Genomic DNA, 23,391 nt, shown 5'->3' with positions numbered 1-23,391 from the left:
TTTAAAACGTCTGTCCCTGTGTCAAGTGCTTTAAGCCTAAACCAGAGCTCCTGTAAAGCCTGCTGGGTCTCAGGCCAGTGTGTCTCCCAATGCCTGAAAGGCAGGAGATCAAACTGACCTGCTTCAGAGTCCCAGCTGAATGAAACAGCCTGGCACAGCGGGAGCCCTCCAGAGGCGTTGGTGTGATGTCAGTGCCTGTCCCGAATGATTTAAATCTCAACCCGCCGCTGCCAGAGGAGCCAGCACCAGGGCCCCGTTCTGAAAGCCTGTTCCCGTCGGGCACGGCGGCTTTCAGAGCGTTAGTGCCAAGAGACTCGGAAGCTTGTTGCTGGGGCCCTGGGTCAGATCTTTGCTGCAGCCTGTGAATGACACGTGCGCTAGTAAAAACCCTGCAGTAGGAGGTTGTCTTACTGGGCCCAACATAGCACAGCAGCAGCGCGTCCGTTCAGTGGCTATCGCCTAACCCAAGTGCCATAGGCTGCAGGGCTTCACCTGCATGTGCACAGGGGCCTACACCTGCCTGTTTGGAATAAGGAAGACGCAGGCAGATCGATACACAGCTGCTGGGCGGCCTCTGCTTCTACTGGCAGAAAAACCTCTTTGCCAGTATCGCTCCCTTCCCTTGGGCACCGGTGCAGCCAGTACCAGCCCCCGTGTGTGAAATAAGCAATACCAGCAAATGGCCATTTCTGTTGAGATAACGACATTTAGCCAAGGCTTGTGCCCCTATAGAACTGTCACCCAGAAATCCCGCCCCCCCCCCAGCACATTACTGCAGTGAGGGGTAGCCCTGTTCCTCTGCAATGAACCCGGAGCCAGTAATGTCTGCAAGGAATCAAACCCTCCCCTCAGGGGGAGCTGGCTGGGCAGGAAGCCGCTGTGCAAGTGCCGTGTGTTTTGCTTTAGCTGGGGTGGGGCGAGGGATTGGCTCGTCTCCCCCCGCCCCGCAAGTCACACAGTGCTCCTGTGTCCGTCTCTGCCTTTGTCCAGGAGATCCCCCCCACCAGATAGCGTGGGCAGGAAACCTTGTGTCTCAAGGGTTGTTTGTGCAACTCTTGTGCAACGCTCGGCCTGTGGTTGGACATTTGCAGTAACTTCCCTCAGCCCATGCAGTGCCTTGGGTGTGCTCTGGCCTTTACTCTTGGTCGGCTTCCTGTTTTCGGCGGGGCACGTGCCCCAGCTGTGGCAGATGGGTAACGTGCTCGCTGCACCCAGGAGGCTGTGGGAAACAACCCTGTTTGCTAGAACGAGGCCCGGTGTGTATCATTTCTAGGTCACCTACTGCGTTCCTGTTACGGGCGTGCTGTGCGTGGCAGGCGAGAGGGTGGTCAGGCACCAGCACTGCTTCCTTACGGGCCTAGGAAAGTGAGGGCCTGTGGGGCTCTGCTCCTGGAGCAATGGTGGAGGCATTTTAACCACTCAACTTGCCTCAACTCAGCACAGGTCGTTTACATGACACAGGTGGGAAAACTCCAGTGGCCTGTCTACACCATAGTTAGCACGAGGGCCGAGCAAGAGAGCCTAATTCCCCTAGTGCAAAGAAGGGCCCAATCTGAGCAGCAGGAAGACCTGCTGAGCAGCTCCTCTTGCTGCCAGTGAGGCTGGGTTTGTTTCTTATGGCTGATTAATCAGACCATGTGTCGTTTAGGCCAGGGCGGTGCTAGAAACTTCTGCCAGTGTCGTTATGTCAGATTTGGGGGTTGGGTTTTTGTTTGTTTAAATGACCCTGCTCTACCGGCACCGCCCTGGTTATGCTGCCTAAGTCCTTTTGCTGGGCTAGATTATTTAACGGGGGGCCCCAGTATACGCGATGTGCCAAAAGCCAGTATTGTCTGCAGCTCCCCTAGGCGTGTTGGCAGGTGTAGAGATGGTCTTCGTCTCTCGTGCTCCTGGTCGCCCTACAGAGCCAAAGCAGCTGTGGAAGGAGCTCAGCTCCTCTTGGACTCGTCCATGAGCTTTAGCTAAAGTTTGGTTGGATCAACCCAAGTAATAAAGATTCTGCAAAATCTGCAGGGTGAAGACGTGATTGTAACATTCTGGCTTTTCTGTTGGAAGGTGCAGTTAGAAAAAACAGTTTTTGTGTTGTCACTGGAGCCTGTTTTGATCTGGACTAACGGGGAATGAACTCAGGGCCGCACGTTAGCTCTGAGTTGCTCCTTGGGCTGTAGTTTCATTTTGGTATTGCACAGCTACAGGGAGAGTGATGCCTTAGAAATGGGAGGGGGATGGTTGTTTTAAAACTGCCCGCTGGTGTTTTCCATCTAGGATGGTGCATAGAAAGCACCTTACTTCCCCTATTGCTGGCCTGTCCCTACTGCTGCTTCCCAGAACCAGTTCAAGCTCTGACAACACTGCATGAGTCAGCTGCCTGCCTGAGGCATCGGCACTGACAGGCCTTGGGATTTTGCAAGTCACACAAGCATTTAATCCAGTTCAGGTTGGGGCTTTGCTTTCATAATAAACAAGTTACCTTGTCTGACAGTCTTCTGGGTGTAGGCAACGTAGCTCTGGCCAGGTCGCTGCTGTGAGGTGAGAGAGTCGAGGTGGCTGAGGTATTGGGGCCGGGCACGTTAATATTAGTGACTGGGGTCTCTTGCTGTTAGCTGGCCCCAGTCCTGCTGCAGTTTGGTTCTGCTTCCAGTTCTCCTGCATGAAGTCTATTTGGTGTGTCCTTCCTGGAAGGAAGGAAACAGCTCACGGGCTAGTGGCCTCCCCCTCAGTAAGAGCAGGGCAGGGGGTTGTGACAATGCACAGTGTTAATTAAAACTGATGTGGTTATTACATCCAACACATTAACTGGGTGACAAGGTGGAGGGAGAGAGAGGGGCAGGGTGAGGGGTTGGGAAGGAGGAGTTTGGGGGGGCAGGATGGAGAGGGCTGTGAAGAGTAATGGTAAGAGAGTCCATGTTCCTTTAAAAGCCAGGCAGCTCTGGTGCTCAGGGCGAGGCCCAGCAGCGCCAGTAACTGGCATTGGCCATAAACCCACCAACCAACCCACCTGGCCTGCTCTGATCCCAGGCCTGGGCAGTGGGGGCTGTGGCCTGTCTACGTGTCAATAAATTCCATGAAGAGTGGGTGTGAATTTAAGGCCCACATGTGGCTCTAGCAGAGTTGCTCTGGAATTGCTCCACTTGTAGACAAACCCTTTGGTACCTTCCCCTCTTGGAAAACCAGCTCCAGGCAGGGGCTGGCAGCGGGTTGAGGAGCAGGGGACTGAGGAGGGCAGCAGCTGCACAGCCGGGCTCGGCCCCACCTGGAGTGAGTCCAGCGACTGTTCCAGCCTTTACCTTAATCTGAATTAATTTGCAAGTGTAGTGAAGCCCGCAGGGGATCTTGCCGACCAGGTGCAAAGCAGCGGCTCAGCATCCACCCGCGTGACAACAGGTGCATGTGAGCAGCACGGTGAGGCTGTGACTGGCCCTTCGCGGAGCCCCTCTGGGCCAGGGCTGCCGGCGCTCGCTGCCCCTTGGGTGCGGACTAGGCTGAGCCACAAGTCCCCCCCTCCCCCGCTGTGCAGGCTCAGAGCCTGTTCTGGGGCCGTTTCCAGTGGCTCCCTCTGGGGGCTGGAGCGGGGGAGCTGGGCTGGGGCAGTTGCCCAAGGGCCAGTGGCCGCCCAGTGCCTGGCGGGCGCCCGGATGCCCTTGGTAACAGGAACCTACAGCTGGGGGTGGGGAGGGGGGGCAGCGTCCTGCCTGGCTCCAGAAACCTGCCCCTCCCCCCCCAGTGTACCCAGCACCCCCTGCCCCCAGCCAGTCACCTCACCCCCGCTGGGCCCCTTCCCCCCCTCGCCCCCCCCAGCCTGGCCTGCCCCCCCAGTGTACAGAACCCAGCACCCCCCCGCCCCCAGCCAGTCACCTCACCCCCGCCGGGCCCCTTCCCCCCCTCGCCCCCCCCCAGCCCGGCCTGCCCCCCCCAGTGTACAGAACCCAGCACCCCCCGCCCCCAGCCAGTCACCTCACCCCCGCCGGGCCCCTTCCCCCCCTCGCCCCCCCCAGCCCGGCCTGCCCCCCCAGTGTACAGAACCCAGCACCCCCCACCAGTCACCTCGCCCCCCCCGGCCCGCCCCCCCCCGGCCCGGCCTGCCCCCCCCCCCAGTGTACAGAACCCAGCGGCCCAGTGTACAGAACCCAGCACACCCCACCAGTCACCTCGCCCCCGCTGGGCCCCATCCCCCTTCGCCCCCCCCGGCCCGGCCTGCCCCGCCCCCCCCAGTGTACAGAACCCAGCACCCCCCGCCCCCAGCCAGTCACCTCGCCCCCCCCCGGCCCGGCCTGCCCCCCCCAGTGTACAGAACCCAGCACCCCCCGCCCCCAGCCAGTCACCTCGCCCCCCCCCCCCCCCGGCCCGGCCTGCCCCGCCCCCCCAGTGTACAGAACCCAGCACCCCCCGCCCCCAGCCGGTCACCTCCCCCCGCAGCCCGCGTCCTCCCGCCGGGTGCCCCCGCCCCGCTCCCCGCCCACGGGCGCTGCTGGGCGGCTCCTCGGGGCAGGGACCGACCCCTCGCCCGGGAGCTGCCGCGTCTCTCCCCGGCCCGGGGCTCCGCGGGCGCCGCCGGTGCCCGGCCCGGCTCCTGGGCCGGCGGGGGGCGGGCAGCGGGCGGGGCGGGGCGGGGCCAGGCGCCGCGTGTCGCTGGCTCCGGCTTCCAGCCGCCGCCGCCGCCGCCGCGACACCGAGCGCAGCAGCCGCCGGAGCCTCCCGCGGACACGGAGCCCAGCGCCCGCTGCTGCCGCGGGTGGGGCCGGGCCGGCGGGGGGGCGTGAGCGGCCGCAGGGCGGCGGGTCCGGCGGGGCCCCTCTGCTCACGGCCCCAGCCCGGCCGGGCGGCGCCGCCCGCCGCTGCGCTCGGGCCGGGGGAGGCGGCGGGGCAGGAGCCGGCCCCGGGGCGGGCCGCGCCCTGCAGAACCTTGGACAGAAGCGGAGCCGCCGCCGCTGTCACCTGGCGCGTCGGATGCGGCCGGAGGAGCCGCTGCAGCTGCAGGGTCGCGCAGCGCGGAGCTGAGCGCAGCGCCCCGGGCACCGGCCCCCGGTAAGCGGGGGGGGAGCGGGGGGGGTCCGGGCCCGGGGGGAGCGGGGGGGGCGCTGGGGGTGTGAGGGCGGGGGGGGGGCGCTGAGCGAGCGGTGGCGGCCAGGGGATCGCGGGGGGGCGCTGGGGGAGCGGAGGGGGGTGAGTGCTGGGGGAGCGGGGGGTGAGTGCTGGGGGGGACGCTGGGGTGAGAGCCCAGGCGGGGGGGGCGCTGGGGGAGCGGGCCGGGGGGAGGCGCTGGGGGAGCGGGGGGGGGAGTGCTGGGGGGGGACGCTGGGGGAGAGAGCCCAGGCGGGGGGGCGCTGGGGGAGCGGGGGGGGGTGAGTGCTGGGGGGGACGGTGGGGCTGAGAGCCCGGGAGTGGGGGCGCGGGGGGAGCGGGGGGTGTGAGGGCCGGGGGGGGCCTGGGCGAGCGGTGGCGGCCAGGGGATCGCGGGGGGGGGCGCTGGGGTGAGAGCCCAGGCGGGGGGGCGCTGGGGGAGCGGGGGGGTGAGAGCCCAGGAGGGGGGTGCTGGGGGGGCGCTGGGGGAGAGGGCCGGGGGGAGGCGCTGGGCGAACGGCGGCGGGGAGCCGAGCCGGGCTGCGGAGCCGCGGGCGCAGCCGGGGCCGGGGCCGGGGCCGGGGCCGGGGCGGGCAGGCGGCGGCGCGCACGGACCCATCCCGGCTCTTGTCCCCCCGCTGCAGGGCCGGAGGCGGCGGGCGCCCCGCGGCGCCATGGGCACGGTGCTGTCGCTCTCCCCCAGCTACCGCAAGGCGGCGCTGTGCGAGGATGGCGCCGGCCAGTACTGCGCGGCGCAGAACAAGCCCGCCAAGGAGCGCAGCCTGCGCCGCCACCCGATCCTGGCCGCGCTGCCCTGGAAGCGCATCGCCGCCGTCTCGGCCAAGAAGAAACACTCCAAGAAGGTGCAGCCCAGCGGCTACCAGAGCAACGTCGCGCACCTCAACAGCGAGAACCTGAAGAAGTCGCTGTCCTGCGCCAACCTCTCCACCTTCGCGCAGCCGCCCGCGCAGCCCGCGGGCCCCCCGCCGCCGCTCTCCGCGGCCAAGAGCGCAGCGTCCTCCGGCCGCAAAGCGCCGCCCAACGCCAGCGCGGCCGGCACCCCGAAGCGGGTCATCGTCCAGGCCTCCACCAGCGAGCTGCTGCGCTGCCTGGGCGAGTTCCTCTGCCGCCGCTGCTACCGCCTCAAGCACCTCTCGCCCACGGACCCCGTGCTGTGGCTGCGCAGCGTGGACAGGTCGCTGCTCCTGCAGGGCTGGCAGGACCAGGGCTTCATCACCCCGGCCAACGTGGTCTTCCTCTACATGCTGTGCAGGGATGTCATCTCCGCCGAGCTGGCCACCGACCACGACCTGCAGGCCGGCTTGCTGACCTGCCTGTACCTCTCCTACTCCTACATGGGCAACGAGATCTCCTACCCGCTCAAGCCCTTCCTGGTGGAGAGCTGCAAGGAGGCCTTCTGGGACCGCTGCCTCTCCATCATCAGCCTCATGAGCCCCAAGATGCTGCAGATCAACGCGGACCCGCACTACTTCACCCAGGTGTTTGCTGACCTGAAGAACGAGTGCAGCCAGGAGGAGAAGAGCCGGCTCCTCATCGGGCTGGACCGGTGAGCGCCCCCCGCCGCTGGGACCAGGGCACCTTTTTGGTGCTTTGATTTGTCAGACGCAGGTGGAGGTTGGGTGGATCTTGGAAATAGCTGCCCAGCCCCCAGCTGGCAGCACTGACCTTTGAACACGTGCAGCCCGGCTTGGCCTCCAGTGGCGCTGCAGCCATAGGGGTGGGTTTGACGCTGTTGTTGTTTGGTTTCTGTAACTGCCTGGCGATCCATTGCTCCCTCCACTTCTGGGCCATAGCACCAAGTGCTCAGTGGGGGCTTGGCTGTCCCTGTGCCCAGACAGTATCTGCCAGAGGGATTATCCACGCAGAAGACTTCACCCTTGTGAGCAGGCAGCTTCAAAAAATGACTTGAAGGAAATGCTGGCCTTTACTTTCTTGATGGGCCTGGTGGTGGGAACGGGGTAATCCAATGGAGTCTTGAGCATCTGGCATTTCACAAAGGGATTCAATGCTTTAAAGCTGGCGGGGGTTCAGAGTGGCACAAAACGAAGAAAATTAACCTTAAAAACAATCAGTATCAAACTCCAAAAGGGACTTATTGCATGTAACGTGTAGTTAGCTGGGAAGGTGAGTGGGGGAACGGGTGGAATTGCACACACCTTTGACTCTGCATTGGTGGCTCACACAGTTAATTCTCAAAACTCCCAGATTCAGGAAAGCCCAACTTTGAGCAGGCAAAACAGTTCCTCACAGGCGTAGAATTATCATTCGTGATCAGTGCTGCAGCCTATGGTCGAAGGCGAGTTTGGAAGGCTGGCGCACCAAACGCAAGAGGTGCAGTGGCCAGGTTGGGATTGGTGTGAGACCACACCTGTGGCTACTTAGCTGTTGTTTTGGTTTGCAATGGCAAATCATTCTGTGCTAGTCAGTAACATGACTATCTGCAGCCCCCCAGTCCTGGTCCACGTCCACAGGTGGTGGACATTATTCTATTCATGTTTTCTGAACTGCAGCAGAAGTGGGCTGTATTGATGTGTCTTACTGTAGGGTTTAATGGCACTATCAGTTGCTTTCCCTAGTCTACCTGATCACGCTGTGTGGAATTGGGCCTGTTTCTGTCTGCTGTTTACCTCTGATGTCAGCGCGCGGGTACAGCATCTTTACTGAAACTTAGGGGAAAAAGAGGTTGTTAAAATAATTTCAGAAAGAAAAAACTCATCACCAAGTGAGCAGAGGGGACTGGGCCTCACAGCCTACACTAGAAATAGTAATGCAGCTTGTCTTTCCTTAGCATCCTACTGAGTTTAATGATGGCATTTCAAAGACCAAGGTTTCTGGTTCTAGATGCTAACACACACTTGAATGCTACTAAAAAGTGAATTCACTCATAGGTAATCTTATCCTCTGGCTTTATAGCTTCTTACAGTGCCAGATGTTGAGGAAAACCAAGACTAGTGTTTTATTGCATGTAATATGGCTGCAGCCACAGACTGGTTTGAAATCTCTATAGGTGTCTTCAAATCCAACACTAGGTTTAAGGATGCTGGCATTCTAGTAGCGGGGGAGGGGAGGGTGGGCTTTGTATTTAACAGGGGTAGAACAGATTGTGCTTGCTTCTCAAATTAGCAGCAAGCACATTTTGCAATGTAGAGGAACAAAGCTGTGAAATTAAAGGTCTGGACTTGAGAGGAGCTGGTCTTGCAATATTGAAGGCTGCCGGACCTGCAAATGAAGGGAGAGCCTGCATTGCCTGTAAAGCTGAGCCATGAACAAACACTGACCACAAGCTAACACTTCTTCAGACAGAGCTGGCAAGAAAGGCGATCCGCAGCCACTTCATTGGTGAGGGGTGGGAGGGGAAAGGCAGACCTATTAGCAAAAGCAGGGGGAAAAATAAATTCTCCTCTTGGACTTTGTAGGTATTTGTCTCAGCTCCCTCCATTGCAGAGTTGCTGTTCTGAGTGGATGGTGTAAAATGTAGCAGTGTGATGTCACCTTGTTCCTAAGGTGGACCGAACAGCTCAGATCCTATATGGCTCTTGAGGCATTGGAATAACTGACTGGATTCCAGCTCTGTGCCTGGGAGAGGTGTTTTCTTCTCTCTCCCCCCGCCCTTTATTTATTTATTTTGAAATGAGATTCACGTTTCGTGAGTGGTTCTGGATTAAGGGAAATAAATGCTACTGTATCATGACATCAATGTGAAATGTATTGTTCCCATTGTGCACTGATCATAAGTATTGTGTTAAGGATCAACTGATATACTTGAGTGTGCAAGCAATGAAAGAAATTTACATGCTGCTATAAAGAAAACTTTTAGAACAAAAAAATACTAACTTACAAAAAAACCCTTCTTTATTCTTTCATCATGGCGTTGACAGTGATATTGTGCATGCAAAGAGAAGCATTGTGTGTCTTCAGCAAACAAAAACAATCTTACAACTGATGGCTGTAAAAATTACACCCATGCACAAAAACAAACAAACAAAAAAACCCACAACACGGAATAGTTCAGTATCTGAGCTGGCATTTTCTCATCAGAGCTGGGGATTGATCGGTTCTTCTTACCGTGCACAGTTCTTAGTTTAGTTCTGTTCCAACAGTTGTTAAAATTGCAAATGAAAACAAGAAAACGTGCCATTTTTTCACTTGAAATTCTTCATCGATGTACATTTGAAACTGCTAATGATACATGTATCTGTATGTTGGTTTTTTTAGTGCAATCTCTTCTGTAGATCTTTGTTGACCAAACTGGTGGGTATAGTTACTTATTAATTTATATTTGTCTCATGTTGTGTGTGTGTGTGTGTACAGTGTGTGTGTAAGTACGTGTGGTTTCTAATCTGACTGAGTGTCACGAAGCTCAGTGTGCCTGTAATTTAGCCCCTGCCCCTTATTTTTATTTATTTTTGTACTGTGCTGATTAAATAAAAGGCACCGACCATCCATTACATGGAAGCCGCTTGTAGCAGAGTCTTTTGTGCAGCAGCCCGTGTGTGTAAGAGTCAGACGCCTTTCACAAATGATTCATGCCATTGGAAAATAATTGGATTTGCCTTAACACATTCGCCATGCTAGAGTCTCACTCATGTTAAAGTCCCTGGGTTCATGGCTTTGCTGTTGGTTGTCGCACAACCTCCTGTGAAGTGAGGAGACGGGCGAGCGCTCTCTTTTGAAGGAAATTAGCCAGACAGGCAGAGGAGAGCCATGGCCCATCGGAACCGGGCAAGGCTGCCTGCCTCTCTGGTACATGTGCACCTGGGGAGTAAGGAAGGCTAAGGACTGCACGTGCCATAGGGTGAGGAATGTCCTGAATCACACAGCAAGTCTCTCGCGCTCATGCGACTGTCCTGCAAATGGGTCGCTGGTCTCGGCAGTCGCACTGTGTGAGAAAGCAAGAGGCTGAATTTGGTTGGCCTCTCACGTTCAGTTTAATTAGGGCAAGTTACTCCCTGAAATCCTCCCATTTCCTGTTCTGTGGGATGGTCTCAGACAATGGCAGGGTGTTGAGGGGTGCGCTGGCTGGGTTATTCCCCTCATTTGTCACCTACATTCAGATAAGCCCCAATGAGCAGCAGATGTTGAGAAAGTGGTAAAGAAATGAGCAAGACAGGAAATTAAAACCTCATTTCAGTCCCTAGCTCCACTGAGGCCTGTTTAACAAAACGGCTTCTGTATCCTCAAGCCCTATAGTAAGGACTCCAGGCCACCCCCCAGAGCACTGTTAGAGGTCAGCATTTTAACGTAACCAAAGGTGCAGGAACCACAGGCCGCGCTGACGGCAGTACGTGAAACATCCCTCTTCGTCGATAAACCATCCAGGGAAAACCCTGCTGAACAAATGCTTCTCTCCACTGTGACTTTTATCTCCGCTATAAGAAAGGGAGACCAGAAATATCAGGGTGCAACTAATAGTGCTTTTATTTATTATATTGAATTATGTAAACAAAAACCCCCAATTTCATAATAGCAGGGCTTTTTCCTTAATATTTTACAGTATCAACTACTTAAAAAAGGTTCATTGCATTATTGCCCCAGGCTTAAAATCAGAATACAATTTAGAAATAATTAATTTATGGGAAAACCAGGATTATATATATAAACCAGAACAGGCACAAATAATGTATTTCATTTAATAAAGACACATACTTCATCACATACAATATCCCGCCCTCGCAGTGTTCTGAGATTTCCTACACATCCATCATGATTCTATACAACCATTTCGTCGGAGGGATACTGTACCAAAGTGCTAATTAAAACTCTTCCCACTAATGTGGCTACTACACTTGTGATACTGGGGAGGCACTTGGGCAATTACAGAAAAAAAGCAAAAAGTGCAAATGGAAAGGCACAGCGGCTGGGGAGGGCTCCCCTTTTCTTCTACTGCTTTATAGGGATTAGAACCAAATCAAATCCTCCTTCCTAGCACAAATTACAAACCAGCTTGAGTGCTGGCATTCTTCTGCTGAGGAGCGGCAAAAGCCGGGGAGTAAGCAGAATGAGAGGTAAAGGCCCCTTACTGATAACCCATCTGCGCGCGCGCACACACGTTTGGCATGTGTAGGAGCAATTGCTTGGCTGGGCAGTCACTTCCACGCTCCTTGTTGCTCTAGGGTGTTAGGCCGTGGTAAGGCAGCTGCTAACAGTTAACCTGCATTGGCCAACAGCCATAATTGCTTTTTCCCAACGGATGGGGGGGATCTGAAAAGGCCATGAGCGTCCCAGGCCGCAGGAGCTCTCCTTGCCAGCAAACCGAGTGAGCAGGTGCCAGGGTGGCCCTGGGGACTCCTGCTCCTTAATGACAATGGGCTGCACTCGGTGGGTCCTGGCTAGAGGCCATGCACTGAAATCGTGCGATGTATAGCAGGGGAAGGGACGGAGCAGCCATAGGAAGGAATTGGAAGGGAATAGCCATAGAATCTCAGGGCTGGAAGGGACCTCAGGAGGTATCTAGTCCAACCCCCTGCTCAAAGCAGGACCAATCCCCAGATAGATTTTTGCCCCAGATCCCTAAGTGGCCCCTTGAAGGATTGAACTCACAGCCCTGGGTTTAGCAGGCCAATGCTCAAACCACTGAGCTATCCCACGGGAACTCTGGCAAACACAAAATTGGAAATTAAGCTTGTCCTAATTAAACACAGCTCTGTAGCTTCTCTCCTCTATTCCAGATACCAATTAATCTCAGCGTCTCCCTGGCAGTGGCCGGGCAGAGACACTGTTGGGACCCATGTACCCTCTCCTCTGGTCATAGGGTGACTTTGTATTCACTATGGAGCTGGATGGCTACCATGCCCTTGAATAGTGCCTCTTCAGCGCTAAAACATACAGAGCTGCGAGCTAAGCAACTGCTCCAGTGAAGCCAGGGACTGGAGGTCCCTAGGATGGGCTCATTGGGACAGACCCCCCCCAGGCAGGCCTTGTACAGCACGGAGAACTGGGATCCTGACCTGACCAGCAGTGCCAGAACTGAACAGCTATAGTCTCAGTAGCCCCATAATGTCACCGTCTCCCCCATTAAAGCCCCACAGTAGAAGCCTGACATACAATCCACTGACATTAAATCAAAAGCCGCTTAGGAATTCTGGCAGAGGAGAATGGAGAGCTGGTAAAGTCTGCACTTGATTGAAACCAGCGCCCTGTCACCAGCCTGGGGCACGGGGAACAGACACACGCAGGCTACACACCAGCTGCTAAGTACGATGCTACCAGAAAAGCCAGAGAGAGGCACAGAGGGGGCTCGTGGGCTTGTGCTGAAGGTGTCCAATGCATGGCTAAGGAGGGTCTCTAGGCAGCTGCAGAAGAGGAAGTCTCTCCATTTAAGACCAGGGTTTGTGGATTTCTCTCTATGCTTGGACGGAACTGCCCAGAGGTCGTGTACACAGACTCGAGAGCTGCGGGCTGGGTCTCCTCGGACCCATCACTCCAATGTTTCCAGAGCCTCTGCAGAGACCCTGGAAAGGAAACCCAGCCGTGCAGAGAGCTCAGCCAGCATTCACCGTAGCCCTCACTGCACCACGGGTCCTGCTGGGTCCTGCTGGAGAATGCAGGCTGGGACTCCACATCTTTAATGCCACCCTCCCAGCCCCTCCCTTCTCACAGGCCAATAGACTTCTTACAGGAAAAGCAGCAGGCTTCTTATAGGTACCCGCAACAGTCCCATGAGCTCTGCCGGAGAGGAGCTGGGAGGAGTGTGGGTTCTGTGCCTTCCTCAGGAGAATCCAGCCCTTTTTAAGGGAGATTTGGCCTTTCCAATTCAAGTCATGTTACTGCTGGGCTCCTTTCCCGAGCCCAGTCTTTGGTCCCTCCAACAGAGGCTGCACAATATTGTGAAATTGAGACATGGAGATAAACTCGGAGAGGAACATGGGAGAGGGTCAGAAGCGTGGGGGAAGGGAGGAAGCCAGGTGTAGCAGTGCCCATAAGTAAATGCTCTCGGCTGAATAGCTCAGAAGCAGTTTCCTGAGTCCAGGCCTGCCAAGCTGGGCACATCTGATTGGATATTTTAAGCTCTGGTGGATGTGGCAGAGAAACTCTCTCTTGAATTTGGGCTGGTTGAACCTCTAGCTTTAGAGATCTGTTTAGGTGCATGACTGCAAGTCACAGCTGAGCATTTCTAAATTAATTCCCTTGAAAAGTTCAAGGCACAGGGAGGGCAACCTAAGCCCAGGTCTGTCTCCTTTCAAGGCTCTCTGCTCTAGTGGAGGGATGCTAATTTCCTGGCACACAGAGGATGAAACCTGAACGATTCTTGGTGAAGTCTGGCTGTGTCTGGTTGATCCTGGTTTCCACAAAGACCGTGCATTTCCTACCATGCATGCTGCACTGGACTGGATTGGTAACATTGACTTGCAGACGGCGTTTCTCACTGTAGGGCAAAAAGAAAACAAGAGCATTAAGAGATGGAGCCAGACACTGACTCGATTCCCTGCTGAAGAGCCGTGTAATTATACGATTAGCAACAAGCTTCCTCGACCTCAGTTATCAACTCTGTCCCCATGTCCAATGCAGCCCTGTACAGGTCCCCTCTCAGCAGCTTTGAGGCCCCTACTCAGAACAGCCATGGAAACAGCAGCTACAGTCACTTCCTTTTCACTAGATGCTATCGGAGCAGCCAGTGGCCTCGCCCAGTAATCGGAGCACAGAGCCGATCTACACCATTCTAACCTCAGCTCTGACAATGGCTGCCTTGAGGGGGCAGCAAGTCCGCCTACACCTGTCCCATTTTGCTTCTAATTTAACTCTCACTCAAATCTCACCTGTTTGCATGGAACACTCCAGACATTTGTATCTAGAAAAAAGGAAGAGCTCTCAGGAAAAAACCCTGCCAGGAACATCACAGGGTTCTCCCACCATGTCATGCCTGTTCAGGGGACTACGCTGAGCTGGTCTCAGTCCAGTCCAGACAGGAGTCTGCAGCACAAAAATCACCAGCACTATCCGTATCCCCTTTGTTGGGGGATTTAGCAGAGAGGCCAACAATGAACCAGAGATAGGAAAATGATGGCATACTGGTTAGAGCACAGAGCAGGGACTCAGGAGATTGGGGTCTATTCTTGGCTCTGTGACTGGCCTGCCAGATGACCTTGGGCAAGTCGCTTCACCGCTCCATGCCTCAGTTTCCCTATCTGTAAAACAGGAATAATTATATGAACCTCATTTGTAAAGTGCTTTGAGATCTATGGATAAAGGCACTATAAGACCACTTGTGAATTTTCTTTCTGGTACCCTGCGTGTCCGACAGTCTGACCTGTGAGGCGTGCCCCTTCTTCCCGGGCCATGGAGGCAGACCAACAGATTTTGGGTGCATTTAGGTGCCAGAACCAGCCCTTCCTGGAATTCGCCAGCATTCTCTGTCCCCATAAACCATGCAGGAGCCCAAACCAGCCCCTCCTGGATATCACCAGATCAACAGCTTCCAAAGCTGACAATGTTTTACCCAGAAAGGTGAGCATGCAACCACTGAGGAGAGAGACTTCTTGTCACAGAACTTTGGGGATACAAGAAATCTCCCAGCTTTTTAATTCTAAACTCAGCTTTGACGTAAAAGACCATTCAATAGAGAATGTAAGTATTGAGACTCCAACGCAAAAAATGCTCCCTAGGGCAGGACAGACCAAGTTCTCCTCTCTCCCGTCCCCCCTGTGCCGGGCAGTCAGAGCTGTGGGATGTACAAAGCAGTTTGTACCTGTGGGAGGACGATCCCAACCACAGCCAAGAGGAAGAGCCCCTGCCTGCTGCTGACGCAGCACATTCGGCAACGCCCTGGTATTGCTCCTCCCATCGCTGCCTTACAGGACCTCAGGAGTGTGGATGTGCCTCAGGTCTCACAGGTCCCTGCAATGCTTTTCTCCCCCTTGCTCCATGCACAGATCCACAGGCTATGCTGTGCCTCCAACCTTTACCCAGGCCCTTGGGAGGATACCCCTGAGCGCTAGCCCTAGGCCTCCATTTTTTTGTGTGCAAGGGACAGCCCCTATCGGCTTTGCTACTCTCAGACTGGGACTCTGGCTTCACCACCTCTTTCTCGCTGTGCTTCTCCAGTGGGGCTAAATGAGTGTAGAGCTTGTTGGAGACCATGGGAGCCATACAACCAGCAGAGGTTTGCTGCAACTCAGGGCTGTCTTTTCAAAACAAGCCGTTATTCAATAGTCAACGAGACTACAGTATTTTAGGGTCTTTCAGTTAGAATGGAAAAGCCAGGCTTCTGCATATATCCACGCCGGCAGCTTTGTCTGCCTCTCTGGCCCAAACCATCCCTGGAGAACCACGTTTGAACTCCATGTTGGGAGTCTGGACTACAAGTGGGTTAAGCAGAATCGAATTGTATCAGTGGTGAACGGAAGTTGTCATGGAGCCAGAACACAACCGATGGCTAACACCTGTCTTGTCAGCATTCTGGACTCAACGCCCACAGCTAGGCCATCCTGCAAGTACTCCAATTCCTCTTTCACTCTGGCTGCTCTGGTGTGGATTCACCTCTCCTGGCACGCGCTGCGAGCAGCCTGGGGATCTCAGTTCCCTGCTTTCAGCTTCCCCACTGTTAGCTTTAGCAGGTTTGGGTTTGGGTAAAGGACTGGGCCATATCTCAGAATCCCCTCCATACTATTCAAGTCAGAGGAGGCTTCAGCTGCATTTTAACCAGGTCTGAAACTGCGTCCTTGCAGGGCCAGTAAGGAGCAATCAGATTCACCAGGATTTGTTCCCCAGGATCTTCTTCACTGTTTTCATCCATAGTGGAAAGAGAGGGAGAGAATAAAGACAGCCCGACCGTCATCCCGGGGAAGCACTGATGGCTTGTGCTCTGTGATCTCGTCTCTGCGAAGACCCTTTCAGACGACTTGTGGTGCAAAAGGCCCAGAATGAGAAAACTGCAAGTTTGGAGGGACTTGGGGGGACAGAGTCTGGATCCCATGACAGTTTTCAAAGAGCCAGTCTGCTGACCTGCTTCCCTTGAGGTGGGGACTCTGCTGGAGCTTAGAGTCTGCTCCGCCCATGTCAGGAGTCACTTCTTTGCGGAGTGTGGGTGCACTGGTGGTTGTCATGCCCTGGCTGTGGCACTGATGGTGGCATGGCTGGGACATGGTAGTTACAGGTGGCTTGTTGAGAGTGACAAGCAGCCTGATGACACACAGCCCCAGCTACATTTATACACTCTTTACTTGCTCCTTCCCCACCAGACTCTGGGCTAGGTTGGAGCTGGAGTCAGCCCCCAGCCCTGGAGACTGGTGTCCGTATTGATCAGCCTCTCTGGTTCTGACACTAGAAAACCTCACTGGAACTTTGCGGGGCAAGCCCGCCATTTGAGGGAGGTAGGAACCAGTTTTCAACACTAACCCAGATATCCTGGTTGGATGAAACTTCCTTCTGGTAGGAAAGGAGAAGCTTTGGGAGGGACCTCATGGAAGTGGGCCCATTGCAGAGTGTCCTGCTTGCCCAGGAGTGAGTTAAGGTCTGGAGGGAAAATCCCGACGAATCACCCAAAAAGACCTTTTACTTTCTGTCCTCTGAAATGAAATCCTTGACCTGACCGATGTCTAGGGTCACTCCCAGGTGCGGAAGGTGCTGAGATAGCTAAGGATGACTCTTCTCTATGCCGATCAGGACCCTGTGCTTCTGCAGGAGAGAGTCTGTCAGATAGGCCTCGAAGGGCTGCGTTCTGAGTCTGGGATTAGATGAGAGGGTTGTCCAAAAATGATAAATCTAGAACCCTCTCTCTCCAAGGTACAACACAAGAGCTACTAGGATGTTCGTGACTATTCAAGGGAATTTTGCCGCAGTGGCATGCCCTCTTTCACTGTCTTCAATACCCCATTGTGTGAAGTGGTGTGCTCGCCCACACACAAGAGAATCTTGGAAGCCTCTCTATGTTGGGAGATTGTTTTGGATGTGGGACACCTGACATCAAGTGGGGACCTCTGGCTGGAAAGCCTTCCAGCCTTCTATAGTTCCAGGGCTTGTTGAAATCAGACCACCTACCTCTTCCAGGTTTGCAGTCTCTTTGCTGCTCTCTGTAGGACAGGCAGCCTCGAAAGGAGGAGTTAAAACCAAGGGAGGGCTTTTGTAATTCTTCCTGGGCTGATCTGAAGGAAGGGATTGCTTCACTTTCTCCACTGCTGTCCTGAGTATGGAGGGGAGGGTTGTGTGCCTGATCCAGCAGTTGGGCATGGACCGGGCCCTCTCACTGGCCAAGAATGCTGCCCTCCTCCTTCGCAGGACTGCAGGGGGGACATAGCATGCCTGTCTCTCCAGGCTACCCTGGACGCGCTGTGCCCAAGGAGCTCCAGCACGTGGGGCACTCTGTGCCATGGAGCACTCGGCACCTCACGGCTCTGACTGGAATGGGCAGGAGCAAGAAGGGCACCTGCAGCAATTCTTCCTGCCTCCCCAGCCACCGCCCAAGTGGGGGAAGTGGATGAAGGTGTAGGAAGGAGCTGGCCCTGAAAAGCCCCAGGAATATCAGCCTTAAAAAAAGTTGCTCCTATTCCCAATCAGGCAAGTTTTCCAATTGATTTCTAGGGTTTAAAAAGACTCCCCAAAGCCCTGTCACAGGCAGAGCCCCTTGAGCTGCTCCTGGCACTGACTGCAGAGGGACAGAATTCCAGGAAGGGGTGGTTCTGGCCCCTGCCCACACCCACATCTAGTTCTCAGCCTCCACAGTCTGTGCCAGGAGCAGACCAAGGGGCTCTGCTTGCGACAAGGCCTTGGGGAGCAGGGGAGCTTGCCTGCAAGGATTGTCCATTAGCTCCCCTGAGCGAGTCACTTTTTTATTTAAGTACAATTTGGGAGAAAATAGAAAAAACAAGTAAAAGTTTATAAAAAAAATCAGAGACATTAACATGTCAAATGACTAGAACCGATTGTCACTGAATCCTGCCTTTATACACTGAGCATCCCCACATGCACCGGACAAATGATACATCAAACAGGGCACTGCATGAGATCCTGAAGGATGAGAGAGCTGGATTCAGTCTATATGACATCATTGCACATGTCACTTTTGGCCTTAAAACCTATGAATCTAAGAAACTGATTGGTCTGACCTCCAGTCTAACGCAGCCCAGGGAATTTCACCTCGTGATTCTGGTTGAGTTAGAGCGTCTCTTTCAGAACGACATCCAATCTTCATTTAGAGACTTCTAGTGACAAAGAATCCACCAAACCCTTGTGAAGTGGTTCCACTGGTTACTAACCCTCACTTAAAACCTTCTGCCTTGTTTCTAGCCATTGGCAATTGTTAGGCCTTTGTTTGCTAGACTAAAAAGTCCTAACGTAGGCTATTAACCACTTTGCTGCCACAACTTCTGTTCAAAGAGGATTTCCCCAGTGCACCTGAAGGAGCACCTTGTCCCATGAACCGCATGTGTCATGACGCACCCACATGATTAACACGTGAACGACTTTTTAAAAAAAGACAGTCATTCTATTTAGGGGAGGGGCATTAGTACACAACTGAAACAACGCACAAAGCCCTCATGTCATTCCAGATATTTAATACTTATTTAGTCGTGACTCAGTGAGAAGCAGCTAAAGTCCCTACTTAATTTGCTATTTTTACCATGGCTTAGCAGAACTAGCCGTACACAAGGAAAAGCCAATCAGAGGTTCCAACAGACTCTCACCAACATGCGCTGGGAAGGTAGGTTTAACAGGAAGCAGCTGTAGCAAAGGAGAAGGGCTACTGACCTTCATTCTCCTCAGCCATATTCCTCAAACCAGTAGGTAAGCCAGGCTACTAACAGCTATCAGATACCTTGGCCTCTAACTCTGCTGACCCTCAGAGAGGGGCAACCCACCCCAAACGGGGTAGAAGGAATCTCATTAGCCGTCCTCTCCATGGGAAAGGAAGGATGATTTTGTGAACAGGGCCCCAGGCCTGGGAGTTAGATGACCTGGGTTCTATTCCAAGCTCCATCAGAATTCCTGCATGACCTTTGGAAAGAGAACAGGAGGACCTGTGGCACCTTAGAGACTAACACATTTATTTGAGCATAAGCTTTCGTGGGCTATGAAAGGTGCCACAAGTACTCCTGTTCTTTTTGCGGCTACAGACTAACACAGCTGCTAATCTGAAACCTGTCATTTTGGAAAGAGACTTAACCTTCCTGTGCCTCAGTTTCCCCTATGGAAAATGGGGATAATGACACCTATCTCAGAGGTGAGGCTAAACTAACAGTTGTTCATACAACATGTTGCTCTGCTTGGATGAGAGAAACCAGAGAAGCATATTCGAGACAGATTCCTGTGGAGCGCTCGAAGCAGCTGGTTGGGGGGGGGGGGGGTTGTTTTTGCAGCCCAGTAAATTTTTCCCTCCGAGAGGATCCAACCTGCTCCGCTCCCTACAATAGCACAGTCCCCATGAAACAGTGTTTCCATCCTTTCCAACTGGCTTCATACAAATGCTTTCAGATCAATATAACCTCCTGGTGATGATCACGAATCCTCAGTACTGCTATTGGCATTGTATGGTCAGAAGAGACTGCAGGCTTTTCCAGGAGACGTGTGTGTCGGGAGGAGGGGATGGCTCTTAAGTACCAGTCAGCCAAAGCATCCACTTTTGGGAGTCCAAGGAAGGACTGTCCAACCCCATCCTCAGCCTCCCTGCTGGGCGAAGCAGCCCTGAGAATCCCTCTAACGCTGTACGAACAGGTCAGTGTGCCAATGCACCCAGGTGCTCAGATAATACTCTAGTGGTCTGTCAAGATGCTGACCAGTAAGAGGGTGAAAGAAATGTCAACTTGGTTTTCATTCCATCAATCAGAGCAGCATCACACCTGTTCTGGCAGTGGCAGAAAGGGGAGATGACAGATGCTAGTAGCCCTGAGGTAAGATGGTTTATTCACAGACTGAAAGGCAGAAAACAGCTTTCTGCTTTAGCCAATAAATCGAAGCATCTTCCAGAGTCCATTGGTACAACTCAATTTTATCAGCATGCCTGTTATTGACTGATCTAAATATTGCATACTAGGGCACAGGGGAAATCCACTATTCCCCAATCTCCTGCAGGCTCTCAAAACGAGAGGAGAGACTGAAATGGAGATCCGCTGCAAGACTTTAATGCCTATGGGGGGACAATGCGATTTCACAGGCTAATGCAACACCTAATGAAAATACCCTTTGGGGTGGCTGGTGTTTGGCAGGTCAGATTGAGCTAGGACACACATGTTATCCAGGCTAGTGAAAGGTCTCACTTCCACCGTCATTCTCTGTCTAACAGATTAGTCAGTCCTTCAAATAGGAAAGCCTAACTCTAAACCCCATCTCCCAGCCTTCCATAGTAATACAATAATTCACGCAAGAAAAGCCCCAGGAAGATGTACGAGTACTCACTCACACTTGTAAAGCTCAAATGTACAGTCTGGCAATACAGAGGTGAGGTCACAATCCTGTCTCAAAGTCCCATCCGCCCATCCTCATTTCAGTTCTTACGCGTTGGCAGCATTTTCTGTGATTGAGGAATGCTCCTGAATTTGTTCATTATTTAAAAAACTAATGCACCTAGACCATGGACAAGTTTTAGAAACAACTGTGCTTAATAAAATTCCCTCGTGTTCTCTAGAGCCATCCAAGGACTTGGAAGTGCTTTCTAACTATCCCACTCCACAGGGGGAAAACAGGGCAACGCAGAGAAGTCAAGCACCCTGCCCAACCCCACACAAGTCAGTGGCAGTGTCAAAAACTGAACCTGGGCCTCTTGACTCCAGTTGTGAGCCTTAATCACAGGATCCTCCTGGATCTTTGGCCAGTGAGAGAGCACAGAGCTCATCTGGGGCTCAAACATTAGTTTACAACTGTAAAGTGCTATATGGGTGCTAATGCCGTAGTCTCTGTTTCATTTGGTTCAAGTCAGGCCACTGGACTCAAATATATCACATATCATTACTGACACCTGGTTTCTTACTGAGAATGACTCCAAAGCTAATATCCTCTGCTCTAGGTAACTGAATTAACCTGTGCTTTGTATTCTCAAGAGGAACTGTGAAGCTGGAACAACCTATAGCCGATTAAAAGCTACGCCTTTCACCACAGCCCACTTTCTGCCTTACAATCCATCCTGTTTTCCATTTCTGCCATTCCCCATCAGTGATCAGCTTGTGCCTGCAAAAAGCATGTACAGCAGAGGTCGGAGAGCAAGCTGACTGGCAGATTTCACAGCCATTACTGTGTACTGATCTGCAAGGAAAAGACGGCTCCAAAGCACCTTCCTCTGGGTCACTATCCCTTCCACACGCCTCTTGGACTGTTTCTCCATCAGACCCTGCACTTGCTATATACCATGACTCCCTTCCTAGCCCACACACTGTGACAAAAATCTGCCCAAAATATCTCCAAACACCGCTGGTAGAATTCTGCTCCACCTTTATGGAATTAGTCCTGGCTTTCGGCCAGCTCCTTGAGTGGCTATTTAAGGCAGGTTTGGCTGTGTACCAGGAGGTTTAACTCAAGTGTGGATGAAGTAATACCATGGCATTTTCTTTGCCATGAGGAGACACTGCTGAGGAGGAAGAAGTGAAGGATGCTGCTGCGCATCTTTCACCTTCTGGGGAATAAAACCAACGTGGTTATTGGAGAACATGAGGGGAATGCAATTCCCTGCAATCTGGGCATGACGTAATCCTGCAGGAGCGTGAAGGAAGAAAGTGAGCAACAGGGAACAAAACCAGCAACATTCCAGCCTTGGCAAGAAGGCCACAAGATAAATTTTATCTTTGGAGTCACATGAAGGTCTTGGTGTTTTGTGAAAACACTGGGGTCCTTCTGTATAATGGCAGAGAGTAGTTTTGGACAGAGACGCTCTTTCTCATCATCTTGGCAGTACAAGTGACAGCTACTGATCTCGGCTGGTTGTGTGGGGGCTTTCTTATTTCTATTTGGACTTAATGGCTCAGTGAACTCTGCAGAATTCAGTGACTTTTCCTGCATCTGCTCCAAACCATCATGGCATGCAAAGTGCCTGTATCAGATTAGTTCCCTTCATCTTCACACTAGCCTCTGTTGCCTTGTGCTCATTAGCAAAACTAATGGCAATCAGAGTCAATTGCTCGCTGGGTGAAAGCACATACATGTACCAGATGACTGGTAGCTGTATGTGCATTTAAAGCTCAGATTCTAAACTCAGTGTGTGGTTGAGACTATAGCGTACAGACAAGAGGTTTAAACTTACTAGGCGCCTTGGAATATTTTGGGGAAGAGGGAGCCTACATGGAAGGGATGGGGGTGGGGCTCCATCTTAATGAAAGTGAAAGCAGATTGCTGGCGTGTGAAATTAAGGTTTTGACTGAGGATTTAAACTGGGAGCTGGGGAGAAAACAGACATAAGCCAAAGAGCACAGAAATCGGACAGAGATCTCTGTCAACACTGTTAATAATACAACGATATCCAACAAATGGTAGGAAATAAAACTGAGCAAGAGCAGGGAGGGGAATGATCAGGGGAAATTTCTGTGAGAACAGCAGGGTGTCAGACCAAGTTCAATAAGAACAGGAACATGGTAAAATGAATGTGAGAAGGTGAACGAGAATGCCTGGCAATGAATGAGGATGAGGCATTATAGAAACATGGTGGAATAACAAAAACTAAATGCGCTATTGTCATTCCTGGCTATAAACTATACAGGAAGGACAGACTAGGCCACAGAGACGGGGCAACAGTGTGGTGTCTATAGCAAGATACAAATTCTAAGGGGAGAAGATCACCCAGCTGAATCCATATGGGTACAAATTCCAGGCTGAAAGAATGTAAATATGTTAATAGGGCCATATTGGCTTCCAGACAGAGAAAGAAATCGAGTGCACAATGCTCAGAGAGATACAAGCAGCAGCAAAGTCTAACAAAATAATAATAACGGGGAAACATCAACTACCTGCCTTTAAGCTAATCAAAAAGCACAATGGGATGAAGTTTAGAGAAGCAATTCCTTGACACCTCTAATTAGGTTCATAGATCTCTAGAGGAGAGGTAAGGTGTCAGAACATGACAGTGACACTGAACTTTAGAGAAGGAGAGTCCAATCTAGTGACGGAGCTAGTTAAAAAGGCCTCAAAGGCAAAAGTAAAGGAAGTAAAATCCTTAGATGTGGCATGAACGCTGCCGAAGGAACCAGAGTCTCAGAAGGCTGGCAAACCTCTGGACGAAAAAGGAACTTGGAAGGCAAGGACTGAACCAGTCTGGCTTACTAAATAGCAAGGTTGGGAGGTTATTCAAGTCAGAGGTCCTTCAAAATTCAAAACTGTAACCCCAGGGAAGGAGATAAACAAGAGCAGAAATTACAGCAGGTGACATGCGAGAGGGAAATTGGGAGAGCCAAGGTG

General features: G+C 53.1%; 2 protein-coding genes across 2 annotated transcripts in view; one reads left to right on the top strand and one right to left on the bottom strand.

Annotated features, from left to right (window-relative positions):
* The first annotated feature begins 4,840 nt into the window (after window positions 1–4,840).
* On the top strand, window positions 4,841–9,207 carry CDK5R1 (cyclin dependent kinase 5 regulatory subunit 1). The gene is made up of 2 exons (XM_044999488.1): window positions 4,841–5,025; window positions 5,706–9,207. Exon 2 carries the CDS (start codon window positions 5,736–5,738, stop codon window positions 6,630–6,632), a length of 897 nt encoding a protein of 298 aa, XP_044855423.1. The 5' UTR covers window positions 4,841–5,025; window positions 5,706–5,735; the 3' UTR covers window positions 6,633–9,207.
* Window positions 9,208–10,482: 1,275 nt separating this feature from the next.
* The window catches only part of MYO1D (myosin ID), a 392,910-nt gene continuing 380,001 nt past the window's right edge, over window positions 10,483–23,391 (bottom strand). Inside the window, exon 22 of the mRNA XM_044999484.1 lies at window positions 10,483–13,447. Coding sequence (XP_044855419.1) covers window positions 13,291–13,447 — 157 coding nt within the window. The 3' untranslated portion in view covers window positions 10,483–13,290. The remainder of the gene's footprint in view (window positions 13,448–23,391) is intronic.

The sequence above is a fragment of the Mauremys mutica genome, chromosome 25 (assembly GCF_020497125.1).
Source record: "Mauremys mutica isolate MM-2020 ecotype Southern chromosome 25, ASM2049712v1, whole genome shotgun sequence".
NCBI lineage: Eukaryota > Metazoa > Chordata > Testudines > Geoemydidae > Mauremys > Mauremys mutica.
Note: the sequence above shows the minus strand (reverse complement) of the source record. Positions and strands in the feature narration are given on the sequence as shown.

Bases quoted from the DNA above. Each gene is read 5' to 3' on its own strand.
- CDK5R1 (XM_044999488.1), top strand. From the start codon at position 5,736: ATGGGCACGGTGCTGTCGCTCTCCCCCAGCTACCGCAAGGCGGCGCTG.